The sequence below is a fragment of the Lynx canadensis genome, chromosome A1 (genome assembly GCF_007474595.2).
Source record: "Lynx canadensis isolate LIC74 chromosome A1, mLynCan4.pri.v2, whole genome shotgun sequence".
NCBI classification, from domain to species: Eukaryota; Metazoa; Chordata; class Mammalia; order Carnivora; family Felidae; genus Lynx; species Lynx canadensis.
Window position 1 is genome coordinate 142,404,064 of NC_044303.2, and position 18,888 is coordinate 142,422,951.

An 18,888-nucleotide genomic window follows, 5' to 3' on the forward strand; every position below is an offset into this window, starting at 1 on the left:
GAGTGGGAGAGAGTCAAAGCATAGGAGACTGTTAAAAACTGAGAACAAACTGAGGGTTGATGGGGGGGGGGGGGGAGGGGGGGGGTGGGTGATGGGTATTGAGGAGGGCACCTTTTGGGATGAGCACTGGGTGTTGTATGGAAACCAATTTGACAATAAATTTCATATATTGAAAAAAAAATTATGATCACAAAAAAAAAAAAGAAAATGAAATCTCTCTTCATTGCACTTGTGTGTTACATGTCATTAGACAAAACCACAGCAGAGGTGAAAAGTACAATGTGGAGGTCTACAAACTTAGTCTGACCTATTTTAACACAATTATTGATAAAAATGAAAAATGTGAGACAAATCCCAAACTAAATGAGACACAGAGGCAAGAGACATAAATGAGATCTGTTCCGGCCAACAGTTACAAAGAAAGTAAACAATGGTCAAGTAAATAATCATGGGTATTTAATACAATCAAAGACTCAATCCAAAACCAGACGGGACATTAAACAGTACTTTTAAAGAGGTTTTACTCATAAAATTATAAAAGAAAAAGAGAATAATACAGTGTACCCTTAAAAAATATTAATATCTTATACACAGCTATTTGTTAAATTTTGATTTCAGATTATTTTTTCTACTTAGATTTAAGGGACTATGAGCAGTAATAACTAACAGATAATGCTACCCAGACACTATACCTATTATATTCCTTTCAGAATGACTCTCAGTCACTGTAATATAGGAAAAATGAATTTTAGGGAATGCTGTATAAAAGTTTTTTAATCCATTATTTAAAAAAAAAACTCAAAATATGGGCTTCATATTTCTACCTAAGCACTCTGACAAGTAATAAACAGATAAATATTTGCACAAACAATAGCTTTCTTCAAATATTTAGTAAGTCAGCACAAAATAGTAAAAAAGGTATCTTAAAATATACTACTAAAATCAGCTGAGATATATTTTTAATTTAAGGAAAATAAAAAAGTACACAGAATTCAGCATTTAGCATAGTGAAGATTAATATTGGTTCCACATAGCTGTTATTCTGAAAAAGAAGGATACTGGTAATTGGTTTGGTAAATGAAAGAAAGCGACACAAAATTCTTAACCTAAACCAGAGGGAAATCTAAGCAGTACCAGTGTTCCATGTCATCAATTTCATCACTTCATGACTAACCAGGATTCTTTATGTGACTTGGATGAAATTTCATAAATTTAACAGTATTCATATTTTTGTCAACTTGAAAAGTATTCTGTAAGTTCTTTCTTTACAAGCTGTATTTATTCGAGTCTCTTAAAGCCAAAAAAAAATATATCCAAGAAAGGGTAGAGGTGTCACAGCACAGAGCCTGAGACCCTTTTGCTAAGTCATGTTAAAGAAGCTGGGGGCAGAGGTAGATTTCACCTAAGACCTGAATCACGGGACAAAAGAGAATTTGCTTTTAACTTCAGGAAGGATGCCCAAGATGTAACTGTGATTTATAAAATTTCTTACTAAGAACCAAGAAGTCTAAAAAGTAATACAAAGAAAATGCAAATATTAAGGATACTCAATGAATCACTCTTTTCTAACAGCAGAAAAGCAGAAACCTGTCTCACAGAAAATCAGAGTTAATTAAAATGCATGAATTATATCTATACATGTCAATATTTTAAAAACATGGTATTAGGTGAAAAAAGTAGGTTACAAAGTATACAAAAAAATACAGTATCTACCTATGCAAAATTGCAAAACCCACACAACAGTAACATAGCGTGTGAACATATACTCATATACTAAAAATGTAAAAACACACATGACTGAACACACTACCATTATGACAGCAGCTACTTGCCACATTCCTTTAAAAAAGAATAACAGTTATGGCAAAAACATTGAGTTAGTCTTAGTGGTATATATGTATTTATACTATTTTACACTTCCCTATAGGTTTGGGTTATTTCATAATTAAAACGAAAACATGACGGGCACCTGGGTGGCTCAGTCCGTTAAGTGTCCGACTTTGGCTCAGGTCATGATCTCACAAGTCTGTGAGTTCAATCCCTATTTCGGGCTCTGTGCTGACAGCTCAGAGCCTGGAGTCTGCTTTGGATTCTGTGCACCCCCTCTCTCTGCCCCTCCCCCTCTCATGCTCTGTCTCGCTCTGTCTCTCAAAAATCAATAAATGTTAAAAAAAAAAATTAGGGGCACCTGGGTGGCTCAGTCAGTTGAGTGTCCGAGTTTGGCTCGGGTCATGATCTTGCTCGTGGGTTCGAGCCCCATGTCAGGCTGACGGCTCAGAGCCTGGAACCTGCTTCGGATTCTATGTCTCCCTCCTTCTCTGTGCCTCCCCTGCTCACGTTCCCTCTCTCTCTCTCAAAATAGATAAACATTAAAAAAATGTTTTTAATAAAAAAAGAAAACAGCTAAGTGAAACACTAAACTATAATACCACTACATTTAAAAGATTATAGGAAGTTAAAAAAAATGCACCCTTTATTCATTAATTTTTAGTTGCTATTAATCCCTTTAATAAACTCAGTTTTCTGTCTCAGACCTCAGTAGACTATTGCAAGGAAGTCATGCTCAGTCTTTACACTATGTCCTAAGAGTTGTAGAGCTTCAGCAACTTCAACTGCCCCTTGCCCCCTCTCCCATTCTTTCTCTTTTAATTAAATTAAATTAAATTAAATTAAGAAATTATAATAATTCCAAATTTACAAAGGATAAAACTAAGTCTTGGATAGGTTATATAATTTGTCCAAAATTATGTACCTAATAAGTGGCAAAACAGGATATGAAGCCAGACAATGTAATATTGGAGCCTATACTCTCAATCACTACCTGCCCTCCAGTAACTGACATCAAATAGTTCTATGATAGTCATCACACACAGTTAATCTGCTTTCCAAATACAAACTTCCATCTGAAATAACTCAGAGTTAGAAAACTAAAGAAGCTTACTGAAGAAATCCACGTACAGAGTTATAATTATAATGTAACAGTTGAAAAAAAAACTATATGAACCAGCTTTATATATCTATACGTAAAAAGAAAAATATTAAAATGTTAAAGAGGAATATATAATACTAATGATAAACAAGATATTGATTTTTTTGATACTGTATTTTTCAGTTCTAAAAAACTTCCATTTGAGTCTTTTGTATAATTATATTTCTCTGAGAATTCTTATCTTTTTATTCATGGTGGGTATATTTTCCTTTATATTGCTCACTCCACTTATAAAAAGCTGCTACAGGGGCGCCTGGGTGGCGCAGTCGGTTAAGCGTCCGACTTCAGCCAGGTCACGATCTCGCGGTCTGTGAGTTCGAGCCCCGCGTCGGGCTCTGGGCTGATGGCTCAGAGCCTGGAGCCTGTTTCCGATTCTGTGTCTCCCTCTCTCTCTGCCCCTCCCCCGTTCTTGCTCTGTCTCTCTCTGTCCCAAAAATAAAATAAACGTTGAAAAAAAAAAATTAAAAAAAAAAAAAAAAAAGCTGCTACAAAATGTTTGCTTGCAAATTCCAACATCTGGATCATCTCAGGGTTAGCTTCTGTTGTTTTTTTCCAATTTTCTTGAAAAGTGATCACCCTTTCCTGTTTGTGCGTGTGTGTGTGTGATAAAACACATAATAATTACTGTCCTAACCACTTTTAACTGTGCAATTCATGCAGAATATTGTACAACCAATACCACCATCCATCTCCCAAAATTTTTATATCTTTGTAAATTGAAACCCCATACCCTTTAAATAATAGCTCCTCATTCTGATTCCTCATATGTGGAATAATTTTGGATTGTATCTTGGAAATTACGAATGTTATATTATAGAGGCCGTGGACACAGTTACACTCTTTGAGTGAGTACTGATTTTTGTTTATTTTAGCAGTTAACTTGGTCGAGTTCAAAGTGAAAACTTTGTCTCTTTGGTGCAGCTCAAATTTCAGTTCAGTTCCTTTATACTCAGCTGTGCTGCTCTGAATGCACCTTGAGCATGAGTGTTCAGGGGTCAACCAAAATTATTCACAGATCCTGAGGCTCCCCCACTATGGCTCTCTTCTTTCTATAATTCTTCCTTTACTTTCCAACATCTATAGTTTCCCTGAACTATGTTCTCTACTTCCTCAGGCCAGAAGGACCTTGCGTTTTCTTTTGGAGTTTTAGCACCTGTGTGTAGTGCCAACTGTAGCCCATCCTCTTGGATAAAAGCCATAAAAGTGGCGACATTCCCTCTGTGCCACTCTCTTCTTCCAAGTGTTAATTTCCCTCCAGGATCTTACTGCTTTTCTTCACTCTTCTGAGACTTTGGGCATTTATTTATTTTTTGTATTTTTTCCAGAGTTGTTCTCTGTGGAGGGTCAGTCCAGCAGGAGCTAACTCGACATACTGAAAGCGGACTGTTGACTTATTTGTAAATGAGTTTTCACACCAGGTAAAAATATTTTGAGGTATTAAAGAAGTTCATTACTCAATTATTCCTCAAGCCAACAAATGAACACAACATGCTCAATCTTATAAAAATTAACTTCGACATTTCCTATAACTAAATAATTCAATAACAATTCTGGGATGCTCACTAAGTTATTCCGCAGGGAATTCAGATCGACAAATAAATGTCAGGACTTCATGGCAAACCAGTCCCTGGGCACTGCCACAGTTCAGTCTTAAAGATGGCTAAAATAAATTAAATACAGAACATAAATTTTTTACAGTTAGCCCAAAGAAATCATTTTAGTCTCTCTTATTCAACAGGTATGAACCACACAATTTAAACATGCTGTCAAGCGGATGGTGCTAAAAAGTGCCCTTTAATGCTTATTTTACCAATTCTCTCAACCCCCTTTTCTTAATGAGAGACTGAAGAGCACAACCCTAGAGACACTGTCATTCACCTATTTTTACATTTAATCATTTAAAACCAATGAGTTACACAAAAATATATGTGAAAACTTGGTATATTTTCAGGGTGCCTCAGTGGTTCAGTCAGTTAAGCGCCCAACTCTTGATTTCAGCTCAGGACATGATCCCAGGGTCGTGGGATTGAGCCCCACATCAGAATCTACCCTGAGCTTGGAGCCTGTTTAAGATTCTCTCTCTCTATCTACCTCTGCCCCCCTCCCTTGCTCACACTCTGTATCTAAAATAATAAATGAATGAATGAATGAATGAATGAATGAAAAATTTGGTGTATTTTCTAAACATTAATATGCCTTCATGAGTTGGTGGTGAAGTCTATTTGTGTTTATCAGAAATATTATTCTAAAATATACAATAGAACAGTTCAGAAGTTGAGCTCCAAAACTTCATTTAATAATACAGCTCAAGAAAAAAACATCTGGTACAAGCTCCGTTGTCTTCAAATTCAAAAGCTATGGAATATATTCTGTAATTCCTGAACAAAAAGTACCACTTTCCATTGTTTCTTTATAGCTACAAAGAGGACCAAAAACAGAACCTTTATTTAGCTTTATAAGACATAACTACTTTTGGTCTTGATTAACATACTGATTTTGTACTAATTTTTTAATAACCTAGAAGCTAGATACATTTAGAGTAGCCAATTCCAGGTGTTATAATGACTTTTACAATACCACATGTATTTAGAGAACACAGGGAGTTCTCAGGCTAAGATAGCGTTTTTATCAATAAACAAGAAACTTGCAGCAAAGCTGTTTCATGACTCTCACCGCCCTTCTCATTCTACATGGCAAATCACTCCTTGTAAGTCCTTAGTCAAGAATCTTATCCTTCACAAAATGTTCTTATCTCTTACCTCCTTCCACTTCTGACTTGCAATAACTTTCTCCTCTGGAGTTCCACCATATCTTAACACCTCTATTACAGCACTTACCGCACCTATTTCATCGTTTAGCTGTTTTTCTCACCTTTTCTCTTGACTAGAATGTCATCTCTCTGCACCACTACCTTCTAACATAGAACCTTACAGAAACAGACACCTAGTAATTGTGGAATAAACACACTAATGCATGAATAGACCTTGGATGCTTCATCAAATTAAAGAAGAAAGTATCACTTAGGTAGACTAAGGTTTAGACTCTTACCTGTTTAGAGTTGGTTAAATACAATTTTGCTCCCAAATTTAAAATCTGCAATTTTACTAGATCATCTTCATTAGTGAAGCCTTTAGCCATCTTCCTCAAAACATCAGGGGCAATTTTAGGAACTCGTTCACAATTTTCTCCAATTAGCCAAAGAATACTTGCTCTAGCCACAGGAACCTAATATTAAAAGCAGATTATATAGTTACAAATAAGATAATCATACTCTCCTTGATGTTAACATAAAAAAGGTTTTAAATATTATAAAGGTTTTGCATCTATTCATGTAATGAATATCTAGGAAGTGCCCTTTCAGTTATGGATTTTCTTCAGTTATCAAAAAATAAACACCCAGGAAAATATCATTAAAGGTGCTTTTAGAGATAATGCCTTAGAAAAGATTAATGGAGAAAAAAAAAAAAATCATTGGTCTAGAGTCTTGATTCCGTCAGCAATGTGCAAGTTCTTGGGCCAAAGTTGGCTACCCATGCCCATTTGTTTATGTATTATTGGTGTAGCGTTTGCACTACAATAGCAGAGGTAAGCACAACTGACCTCCGAACAATACAGGTTTGCACTGCGGAGGGTCCACTTATATGCAGATTTTTATTTCAATAAACACAGTATAGTGCTGTAAATGTATTTTCTTTTCATTATGATCTTCATAATAACATTTTTTCCTCTAGCTTATTTTATTGTAAGAATTCAGTGTATAATACATGTAACAAAAAAAAATATGTGTTAATCAACTGTTTATGTTATCGGTAAGGTTTTCGGTCAATAGTGGCAATTAGCAGTTAAATTCCGGAGGAGTCAAAAGTTAAATCTGGATTTTTGACTGTAGGAGGGTGGGGTCGGCACCCCTAACCCCTGCATTGCTCGGGTGTCAACTGTTGTCACAACAAAAACCATAAAGCTGAAAATACTATCTAGCAACTTACAGAAAAGGTTTGCTGACCTCTGCTCCAGGGCACTTATTAATAAATAATAAACCTCAAGGCCCATAAAAATTATCTTGAGTTCTTATTAAAACTACAGGGATTTAGTACCAGGTCCAAAATAACAGTTTTGTTGTGGGGCTCAGGAATCCACATTTTATGAGGCATCATAGATAATTTCTGAGATAAGTGGTCTGCAAACCATGTTTTGAGAATCCAATGGTTAACAGAGAAAAAGGAATACATTCATTAAAGACTATGATTCTAAATCAAAGCTGCTCTTGTCCTCTAAGTATCTGCACCCACAACCCTGGGAATATATAAAACTGACGAGATCATCAAGGTCTGCTTATAAAATCATGAATCCTGGTCTATTAGGGAGAAGATAAATTTGTCCAATGTTGCACTTTGGCATTGTATTTTTTTTAATAAAGTACATTTCAATATAATTTGTTTCTTAAAAAAACTGTTTTAGTACAAATTGGAAACCTTCCATCAGTACCATTAAGACCAACATTTTAGAGTATGCAAATTAGTTTTATTACTATTTGTTTATATGTATCCTCCCTTACTCTAAAAGAGATTTGAAGGGGTATGTAAATTAGTTTCTGTGAACATTTTCACCTAGTACAGAAAATTTGTTTATAATAAATGAAAGAGCCAATGACTATCATTAAGAGGTAGCATCACAAGGAGAGATAATACTTGTCCTATGAAATCCTTTCCAATTCCTCAAATGAAGTCCTAATATTTTCACTATAGTTTCACAGCTGTACAGGGCACAACCATTAAAGAAGAAAGTGAGAATACAGACCTTTGCACAACTTAAATTTTATCACAATATCCACCATCTCAAATTCTTCCAAAACATCCATTTTATGAAATAGTATAAAATTATTAAAACACTCCTAAGTTGGGTATTTCGCCAGAAGGGAAATAAGGTCATCCAAAAGCTTTAAAATCAAAGTATATATTTTCAAATACTATGACAATAGCATTATCTTGAAATTAATATTAGAATAAGTTTAGTAAAAAAGATGAAATCACAATACTCATGTAAGAAGTTTAAGTACCAAGAATAAATAATAAGTATAAAACAAATGCTATTACAAATCTATTCATGAAGTATGACAAAAGTGATATCCTTACTGTACACTGATTTCTGGAAAGAAGAGGCTATTTCTAATGTTCCAAAGGTTACACTGCATTAAGACCTTACTCCCAATCTATTATTTTAAATTGGGCTAAAGAACAGTAATTGAGTGGTACATTCAATTTTCTGGTATGAAGCAATTCAAGTTGCCTGCTTTGATGACAGGTACCTCTAAATAAGAATATATGTGCAAATTCAGATTTCGGTTATGCTAGATTTACTTTTCTTAAATATTTTATTATACATTGCTGGTATAAAAATTAGAATTCTAGGACATATTCCAACCTACTACCCCACTTTAAGTAATTTTCTTCTGGTAACGCAGTTACAATTGTTTTTGCAATTAAAAAGACAATCCCAAAAGTTTTAAGAGATTCTGTATATTCCTATTCATTAATATACTAAGATTAAAATAATATTTAAACACTGTAAACATTAATAATGCATAATTTAAAACACAACTCTTTGGAAAAAAATGAAAATCAATACATTCTAATGCTCACAATGAAAATCTCAAGATGGTGGTGTTAGAGGGCAGGGTAATAGTCAGAGGTTCCAGAATTAAGGTAATAAAATTTCCAAGGAAACATAAAAAACTTTGAAAACTTTTCCACAACAATAATATCAATATAAATGTATTTATTCCAAATTTTTGGTGATGGCAATTTTTTTTAAAAGCTTAGGAAATCAACAAACACACTGTTTTTGTGCATTTGGCTGGAATCAGAATCATAAGATTTTCAGATTCCAGTCATATCTTTCTCTTCCAGTTATGTTCCAGAACTCTCATTCGTACATCACCGATACTATGATTCATGTATGTATCATAGTATCAATGGTCTTTCAAAGATTTAAAGCAACCAAAAAAAGAGCAAGATAGAAAATTAGTCACTTTTTGTTCTCCATGGTCTTCTCAACCACAGAATAAACAGGACACTGAACTAAAACCAAACTGATAATACACTCACACAAATGCTCTGATTATTAACATCTGCTTTTTCAATACTTCAAAGACAAGCTGGATTGTAAATGACTTTGATTCTTTATTCTGAATGCCCTGAACAAGTGCTTAAGTGCACTTTTTAAACCTTCTACGAGAAGGCAGTTTCCACTGCCATTTTAACCCAGTAACTTAGCTGCAAAAACAAATAATGATTCCTAGCTGACCACAGCAGTTACAGAAAGGCATCTAGAATGATTTTACAGATCACTTTGTAAGCAGTTCAATTTAAAAGCTATTGTGTTTCGACTCTAGCCACTGCACAATGCAACAGTGTAAAATAAATCCTGCAAAAACATCAATTTTATGTATCTAAATTTGTCAAAGGCAAAATCAGTAGATATCTAAACAAACTGCAGACAAATAGCAAATGAGATCCAATAATCTGTATCAGGACTCAGTAGCCATTAATACTTTAGTATGAATTAAGTTGGGGCAGCAGGGCAAGTGTAGTTACCTTGTGACATGGCAGGCATTCAGTGAGGCACCAGGGCACTGAGTACATAAAGTACTATTTCAAAATTACTCAGTAGTCTTCACAAAATAACATCTTTTAATTATTCTCTTATGATATTAACTCATCTGTCCCATTAAACACTATGTGTAACCCTGGTTCAACAATCTTCATGTAGCATGCATTTTATTCTGGAAGGACTTTGCTCCAAAAGCAGTATTTAATACACACAAAGGATATTCCAAAGAATAAAATATTCACAATCAGAATATATAAGTTGACTGCACTACAGATCTATATCTTATTCAATTTGAATTTAAAAGTAGAATTAATTTAAATTTTAGTGTTCATGTGTTTAGCTATGTCACTTAATAAATAGCAAATGGGATCTAAGTCTTGAATACAACAAAACCCAAGTTTCTTTTTTAAAAAAATTATATAGCCAACATCTACTGAGTTCTCACCACGTGTCTGCACTATTTTTAAGACTTTACCTGTTTCTTGGCACAAAAACAGACACTCAGATCAATGGAACAGAACAGAGAACCCAGAAATGGACCCACAAATGTATGGCCAACTAATCTTTGACAAAATAGGAAAGAATATCCAATGGAATAAAGACAGCCTCTTCAGCAAGTGGTGCTGGGAAAACTGGACAGTGACACACAGAAGAATGAACCTGGACCACTCTCTTACACCATACACAAAAATAAACTCAAAATGGATGAAAGACCTAAATGTAACACAGGAAGCCATCAAAATCCTTGAGGAGAAAGCAGGCAAAAACCTCTTTGATCTTGGCCGCAGCAACTTCTTACTCAACACATCTCCGGAGGCAAGGGAAACAAAAGTAAAAATGAACTATTGGGACCTCATCAAAATAAAAAGCTTCTGCACAGTGAAGGAAACAATCAGCAAAACTAAAAGGCAACCAACAGAATGGGAGAATATTTGCAAACTAACTATCAGATACAGAGTTAGAATCCAAAATCTGTAAAGAACTTATCGAACTCAACACCCAACAAACAAATGATCCAGTGAAGAAATGCGCAAAAGACATAAATAGACACTTCTCCAAAGAAGACATCCAGATGGCCAACTGACACATGAAAAAATGCTCAACACCATTCATCATCAGGGAAATACAAATCAAAACCACAATGAGATATACCACCTTACACCTGTCAGAATGGCTAACATTAACAATTCAGGCAACAACAGATGTTGGCAAGGATGTGGAAAAAGAGGATCTCTTTCGCATTGTTGGTAGCAATGCAAGCTGATGCAGCCACTCTGGAAAACACTATGGAGGTTCCTCAAAAAACTAAAAATAGAACTCCCCTACGACCCAGCAATTGCACTACTAGGCATGTATCCAAGGGATACAGGTGTGCTGTTTCGAAGGGACACATACACCCCCATGTTTATAGCAGCGCTATCAACCATAGCCAAAGTATGGAAAGAGCCCAAATGTCCATCGATGGATAAATGGACAAAGAAGATGTGGTATATATATATAATGGAGTATTACTCAGCAATCAAAAAGAATGAAATCTTGCCATTTGCAACTACACAGATGGAACTGGAGGGTATTATGCTAAGCGAAATTAGAGAAAGACAAATATCATATGACTTCACTCATATGAGGACTTTAAGACACAGAGCAGATGAACATAAGGGAAGGGAAGCAAAAATAATATAAAAACAGGGAGGGGGACAAAACATAAGAGAAAAATATGGAGAACAAACAGAGGGTTACTGGAGGGGTTGTGGGAGGGGGGATGGGCTAAATGGCTAAGGGGCATTAAGGAATCCACTCCTGAAATCATTGTTGCGCTATATGATAACTAATTTGGATGTAAATTAAAAAATAAAATTAAACATACATACATACATAAATCTAAGACTTTACCTGTTTTCTCAGTCTGTTATCATAATAATGGCAAGATGTACCATTATTCCCACTTGATATACGAGGAAACAGGGCACAAAGGAGTTAAGAAACTTGCCCAACATCTTACAGTTCGTCAGTGGTAGAACTAAGACCAGAAGTCCAAATAAAACCTGGAATCCACAGTTCACCATAGCCATTGGGCAGAGACAAAACAAGTGTACTATACCAGGAAAAATACCAGCCAGCAAAACAAGAAGACTGGTTCTGGTCCTAGACTGATCATGTATATCATGGAGACAGATAACTTCACATCAGTGGGCCTCATTTACTCATTCATCAAACGAAGTATTCCCCCTTTGGCCATGTCCTTTGGCCACAGTGTACAATGGCTCCCTTATAGGCTAGATGTAGGTTTGTCATATGTGGCCTTTATTATGTTGAGATATGTTCCTTCTACAACCAGTATGTTAAAGGTTTTTATGAGCTTTTTATCTTTCACCTTATTGCTGTGATATATTTATATTTATTGATTTGCATGTATGAAACCAGTTTTGCATCCTAGGGATAAATCCCATTTGGTCATGACGTATAATCCTTTTGATGTGTTCTTGGAGCGCCTGGGTGGCTCAGTCAGTTGGGTGTCCGACTTCGGCTCAGCTCATGATCTTGTATTTCTTGAGTTTGAGCCCCACATCGGTCTCTGTGCTGATGGCTCAGAGCCTGGAGCCTGCTTCAGATTAAGTGTCTCCCTCTCTCTCTCTGCCCCTCCCCCATTCACACCGTCTCTCAAAAATAAACATTAAAAAAAAATTTTTAAATGTGTTCTTGAATTCAAGGTGCTAATATTTTGTTGTAATTTTGCATCTATATTTATCATGGATATTAATCGATAGCTTTCTTTTCTTGTGGGATCCTTACTTGTTGTTTCTTAACCTTTTTTCATATCTTTTCTTTTCTTTTTTTTTTTTTTTAATGTTTATTTATTTTTGAGACAGAGAAAGACAGAGCATGAACGGGGGAGGGTCAGAGAGAGAGAGGGAGACACAGAATCGGAAACAGGCTCCAGGCTCTGAGCAGGCAGCACAGAGCCCGACGCGGGGCTCGAACTCACAGACCGCGAGATCGTGACCTGGCTGAAGTCGGACGCTTAACCGACTGCGCCACCCAGGCGCCCCTTTTTTTCATATCTTTTCAAAGAATCAGCTCTTGGTTTTACTGATCCTTTCTATTATTTTTCTGGTCTCTATTTCACTTATTTCTGCTTTGATCCTTCTTATTTTCTTTCTTCCGTGAGCTTTGGGGTTTATTTTGTTCTTTTTCTAGTTCTTTGAGATGTAAAGTTAGGTTGTTTTTTGAGATCTGCTTTCTTTCTTTTTTCTTTTTTTTTAGGTTTTAACCACTTTTGGAAGTTTTATCTTCTTTTTTTTCCTTTATTCTTTTTAATTTTATTTTTTAAAATTTACATCCAAATTAGTTAGCATACAGTGCAACAATGATTTCAGGAGTAGATTCCTTAGTGCCCCTTACCCATTTAGGCCATCCCCCTCCCATAAGCCCTCCCGTAACCCTCAGTTTGTTCTCCATAGTTATGTCTCTTCTGTTTTGTCCCCCTCCCTGTTTTTATATTATTTTTTGTTTCCCTTCCCTTATGTTCATCTGTTTTGTTTCAAAGTCCTCATATGAGTGAAGTCATATGACTTTTGTCTTTCTCTAATTTCACTTAGCATAATACCCTCCAGTTCCATCCATGTAGTTGCAAATGGCAAGATTTCATTCTTTTTGATTACTAATACTCCATTGTATATATATATATATATATATATATATATACCACATCTTCTTTATCCATCCATCCACCGATGGACATTTGGGCTCCTTCCATATTTTGGCTATTGTTGATAGTGCTGCTATAAACATGGGGTGCATGTGTCCCTTTGAAACAGCACATCTGTATCCCATGGATAAACGCCTAGTAGTGCAGTTGCTGGGTCGTAGGGTAGTTCTATTTTTAGTTTTTTGGGGGAACCTCCAAACTGTTTTCCAGAGTGGCTGCACCAGCTTGCATTCCCAGAGATCTGATTTCTTAATATGTGTGTTCATTGGTATAATCTTTCCTCTACAATTGCTATAAAGTTTCAAACCACTTTTGCTGCATACCATAACATTTGATACATTGTATTTTCATTTTCACTTGTTTCTAGATAATTTTTTCCTTCTGATTTCCTCTTTGACTCAATGGTTGTTTCAAAGTGTGCTGTTTAGTTTCCATATATTTGTAGATCTTTTCACCTTCCTCTTATTTTTTATTTCTAGCTTCATACCACTGTGGCCAGAAAAGACAGCTGCTATGATTTTAAGCTTCTTATGCAAATATCAAAGCTACTCTCTTAACCCCTACACCTCTCATACACAATCTATGAGAAGTCCTGGCTTTGATAACTGGAATCAATATTACGAGTAGATACAAAGACAAAGGCACTCTCTGGTGAGAAATGTGGTGGGAACTCAGATGCTAACACATTTCTGTGAGTCTTACTCTTAGCTTTAAAATAATTATACAACTGCCTTGCAAGCTTTACTAACACCTTGAGGGGAAAGAAAATTTCACCACCAGAGATATTAAAAATTGGTCCTGATAGGCTCCAAAACTTGCCTTGAACAATACAAATATGACCCCTCTTAAGAACATCAGAGTACGTATCACCCCAACTTCAAAGAAAAAAATAATACATTTCCCCCAAACTACAACTCCGTTAGTTACAGAACATTAGTTTTTAACTTTAACCAACAATGAAGGGACACAATGGAGATGAGTTTGAAGAAAAACCAGACAGAAGCCATGGAGAATGTTTCAAAAGGGAAGAAGCAGTATATGAAGTCAAATGTTAACAAAAGATCATGAAAGACACATGAACAGCAAATTATCCACTGGGTTTAATAAGAAAACAGTGAGTGACCCTGGGTTTAATAAGAAAACAGTGAGTGACCCTGGCAGTATTAGTGGACTAGTGGGGAGGCAAAATCAGACTCTGACAGACTGAGGAGTGAGTTTTAGATCAGGAAATAAAATTATTTTCAAGTAATTCTTCAAAAAAACCTTCAGTTTTAAAGGTAGAAGGGAATGCAATAAGACCTAATAATAATGACAGCAGACACTCATGTAGTACCTATGTGCCAGAAACATCTTTAAGAGCTTTACATATATTAACTAATATAATATTTATAAAATATGAGAGGTTGTCTTTTTTTTTCCACTATCATTTCACAGATGGTTAAAGTATAGAAGTTTTAATGGAAAAACACAGAGATGGTAAGTGGTGGAGCCAAGATTAATATTTGGTTTTAATTCTTTAAGTACAATTTTATGATTTATAGAAAACTTGGAAGAAAAATAAACAGAGGTTTTGAGTACTCTTCACACAGATTCCCCAAATGTTATCAGCTTACTATATATTTGCTTTACTTTTCCATACATACACAGATATTTTGTTTTCTAAATTGATAACAAGTTGTAGACTTGCCCTTAAACACCAAAATACTTCGGTGCAAACTTCATAATAAAAGGAATGCTCTTACATTACTACAGTAAATGATTTAAAAATTAGGAATTTAACAGTGAACCAATACTCTTATGTAATCTACAGATCTTATTGAAATTTTTCCATTTTTCCCTACCAAGTCCCTTATAGCAAAAGAAAATTAAAAATATGTGTAGCATTAAGTTGTCATATCCTCTTAATCTCTTTTAATGTGAAAAAGGTCCTGACTTTTTCTTTATATTTCATGATACTGGCATTTTTAATGAGTGCAAGCCAGTTATTTTGTAGTATACCTTCATTTGAGTTTGTCTCATGTTTCCTCTTGATTGTATCCAAGTTATTCATTTTTGGCAGAAATGCAACAGACCTGAAGCTGAGTTCTATTCAGTAGGTCATATCAGAAGGTATTTGATCCCATTGCTGGCAATGTTAACTATGTTCATTTGGTTCATGCAGCACCTGTCAGGTTTCTCCGTTGTGAAAGTCAAAAGTCATTAACTTATGCTTCATAATGAAGTATCTTATGAGGGTATACTTTGAGACTGTACAGATATCCTCTTACTACTCAAACTTTCACCCCCTAGTTTTTAGCATTGCTTGATGATTCCTACCTGAATCAATTATTGTTGTGATAGCTTGCGAATGGTGATATTCCAATTCCATCATGCCTTTCATATTTATTAGTTGTTTTGCATTGTAGGAAAGAGCTTCCCTTTCTCTCATTCATTCATTCATTCATTCATTCCAGTGTGGACTCAAGAGAGTCTTACCCTATTCAACAGGCCATAATTCTTTTACTGTAGTTTATTCTGTTGTTCAAATTGACCAGTGAGAACCCCTTCCAGCTGGCTCTTTGTCTTTTTGACATATCTCTATCATTCTGTGAGCATTTCCTTGCTTTTTAAAGCCCAACAATATGTTCCAAGATCATCTTGCTCTTCTCTTGCCCTAGTTCTGAAACCAGTCATTTCTCTAAGCAGCCCTGGTTTCCTTTGAGTGGTGAATGGAATTTAAAAACCAAGGTCTACCATAAAAAAGGAATGCAGTACTACATTCTAGAACATGCACAAACCTTGAAAATATGCTAAGTTAAAGAAGCTAGACACAAAAGGCCACTTGATATATGATTCCATTTATAAGAAATATCCAGAATAAGCAAATGCATAGAGACAAAGTAGATTACTTTCTCAAGAGCTGGAGTAAAGGGAGAATCAGGAGTTTGAGCCATGGGATTCTTTTTTTATTATTATTTTTTATTTTTTAAAATTTACATCCAAATTAGTTAGCATATAGTGCAACAATGATTTCAGGAGTAGATTCCTTAATGCCCCTTGGCCATAATTTAGCCCATCCCCCCTCCCACAACCCCTCCAGCAACTCTCAGTTTGTTCTCCATATTTATGAGTCTCTTCTGTTTTGTCCCCCTCCCTGTTTTTATATTATTTTTGTTCCCCTTCCCTTATGTTCATCTGTTTTGTTTCAAAGTCCTCATATGAGTGAAGTCATATGATTTTTGTCTTTCTCTGACTGACTAATTTCACTTAGCATAATACCCTCCAGTTCCATCCGTGTAGTTGCAAATGGCAAGATTTCATTCTTTTTGATTACCGAGTAATACTCCATTGTGTGTGTGTGTGCGTATCTATCTATCTATCTATATATATACATACGCACACACACCATCTTCTTTATCCATCCATCCATCGATGGACATCTGGGCTCTTTCCATACTTTGGCTATTGTTGATAGTGCTGCTATAAACATGGGGGTGGCATGTGTCCCTTTGAAACAGCACATCTGTATCCCGTGGATAAATGCCTAATAGTGCAGTTGCTGGGTTGTAGGGTAGTTCTATTTTTAGTTTTTTGAGGAACCTCCATATTGTTTTCCAGAGTGGCTGCACCAGCTTGCATTGCCACCAACAATGCAAAAGAGATCCTCTTTCTCTACATCCTCGCCAACATCTGTTGTTGCCTGAGTTGTTAACGTTAGCCATTCTGACAGGTGTAATAAGGTGGTATCTCATTGTGGTTTTGATTTGTATTTCCATGGGATTCTTTTATTAGAATGATGAAAACACACTGGAATTACACAGGAGTGATGATTGCACCATCTTATGAATATACCAAAACCCACTAAATTATATAAGAGTGAATTTTATGGTATAAAATTATATCTCAATTAAAAAAAACAAAACCAGATCTGGGCACTAGCTGTGCTCATTTGTATTCGAGTATTATGCATGTAGGCCCTCTCAAAGGACAACTTAAGAAATAGATGTTTGTATACCCAATATATGCATTCATATCTATACATATAAATGTGTGTAGACACATACACACATGCATTTAAACACTCACATACATCTAGAATATAAAAACCTATGAAGTTTACACTGCTATCTCCAATTCCAATCTAACACTACAGCATTTATTGCATCCTTCCCCTTTTTCAGATTTGTAATTCCCTTCCACAACAGTGTCAAATCTTAGAAGCAGGATGTGAATCCAGATAGTTAAGGTTTCTTAGCCACTATACATTAAGATGTCCATTTATTTTAACACTATAATTTACTGACAAATATCTAGTTAAAATTCAGGAAAGATCTCTTAACTGGTACTCACAGTGATACTGTCCAAGAGTTTAGCCATATGTTTAATAATTTCACCATGTTGTGCAGGTTGCATTTGCAGTAATTTCTTAATAACAACCACACTTTCAGCAACAACTATTTCTGAAAAAGACAGAGATCATTCATATTACATACGTGTAATGCAATTCAAATGCAATATTCTTGGTCAAATGTAAATTTAAATTAACAAAATATTATACGTGTCTTAATGATGAGGTGAAAACTATAACCAGGAATAAATTTCCAAATTTTGGGGGTTCACACTGTTTTAAGCAGAAGAGTACACTTAAATTTCTAATCTCTGCTGTTGCCTCCTAGCTTCTGATACCCCTTTTCAATACCTGTCTCTTTGAGTCAAAAAAGGAAAGTGAGGTTCAATTTTGCTACACACCATAATGCTCAAGTGTCCGGTTTTTAACTATAGCTTTCAAATACTTGATTTCTACCACAGTGTGGTAATTAAGTAGTTATACAGTTCTTTGATTCCTATCAATTATAAAGTGGTAATCAAACACCTACAATCTAAGTAACTTTTTTCCAATTCTAAAGAAAACAGCAAACTAAAAACAAAAATTCCTTAAGTGGTATGTCCAGACAAGTGAGTAGTAAGGATCATCAGTAGTAAGAAAGGTGTTACTATAGAAATAACAGACTTCAAAGCCAGAAAGAGTAGGTTTGTGCACTGGAATGTCTCCATTTGTTGCATGAATCCACTGTCTGCCTTTCGTGACCTACTCTGTGCCCAGAGAGGTTGACCTCTGTGGACTGCATCAACCAGACTCCCTTACCCCTGGCTTCCAGCTGTGTTTAGCTAATAGGAAGCACCAGCAGGAGATCAAGGGCAGAAGGAGAGCGTCTTTGCTATCCTCCCTCTCTCTACTGCAAGGCCTCCCTTGGCAGTGCATGCATTCCTCTTCGGAGAGTTTCAGTTCCTGGGAGTGGCTCTCTCCTGCTGAGTCTGGTCCCACTCCTCACACCCCTTCCCTTCAATTCTAGATCTGATATAGGGGCTTCCCACTGTTGCTAGCCTGTTACATCCTACCTTCTTGGTTTCCCTTAATCCTGCCCACACCTTATAGGTAGTTCCTTCATTAAATTCTCCTCAATCGTTCCTTTTAAGTGTGCCATCTGTTTCTTGCCAGGGCCTTACTAATATAATAATTGGCAGTGGGAGTGGCTCCAAGGAAGCAGATCCTCAAATGGATTCTGAGACTCAGTTATCAAACTTAAGTGGCTAATCACTG

At 35.7% G+C, this 18,888-nt stretch overlaps 1 protein-coding gene across 5 annotated transcripts in view; it reads right to left on the reverse strand.

Moving 5' to 3' along the window:
* Positions 1-18,888, reverse strand: part of AP3B1 (adaptor related protein complex 3 subunit beta 1) — a 265,520-nt gene that overhangs the window by 109,862 nt on the left and 136,770 nt on the right. For all 5 annotated transcript variants that reach the window (XM_030323534.2, XM_032593390.1, XM_030323533.2 and 2 more), the window contains 2 exons: positions 17,637-17,746; positions 6,038-6,214 (listed from right to left, as the gene is read on the reverse strand). In XM_030323534.2, coding sequence (XP_030179394.1) covers positions 6,038-6,214; positions 17,637-17,746 — 287 coding nt within the window. The remainder of the gene's footprint in view (positions 1-6,037; positions 6,215-17,636; positions 17,747-18,888) is intronic.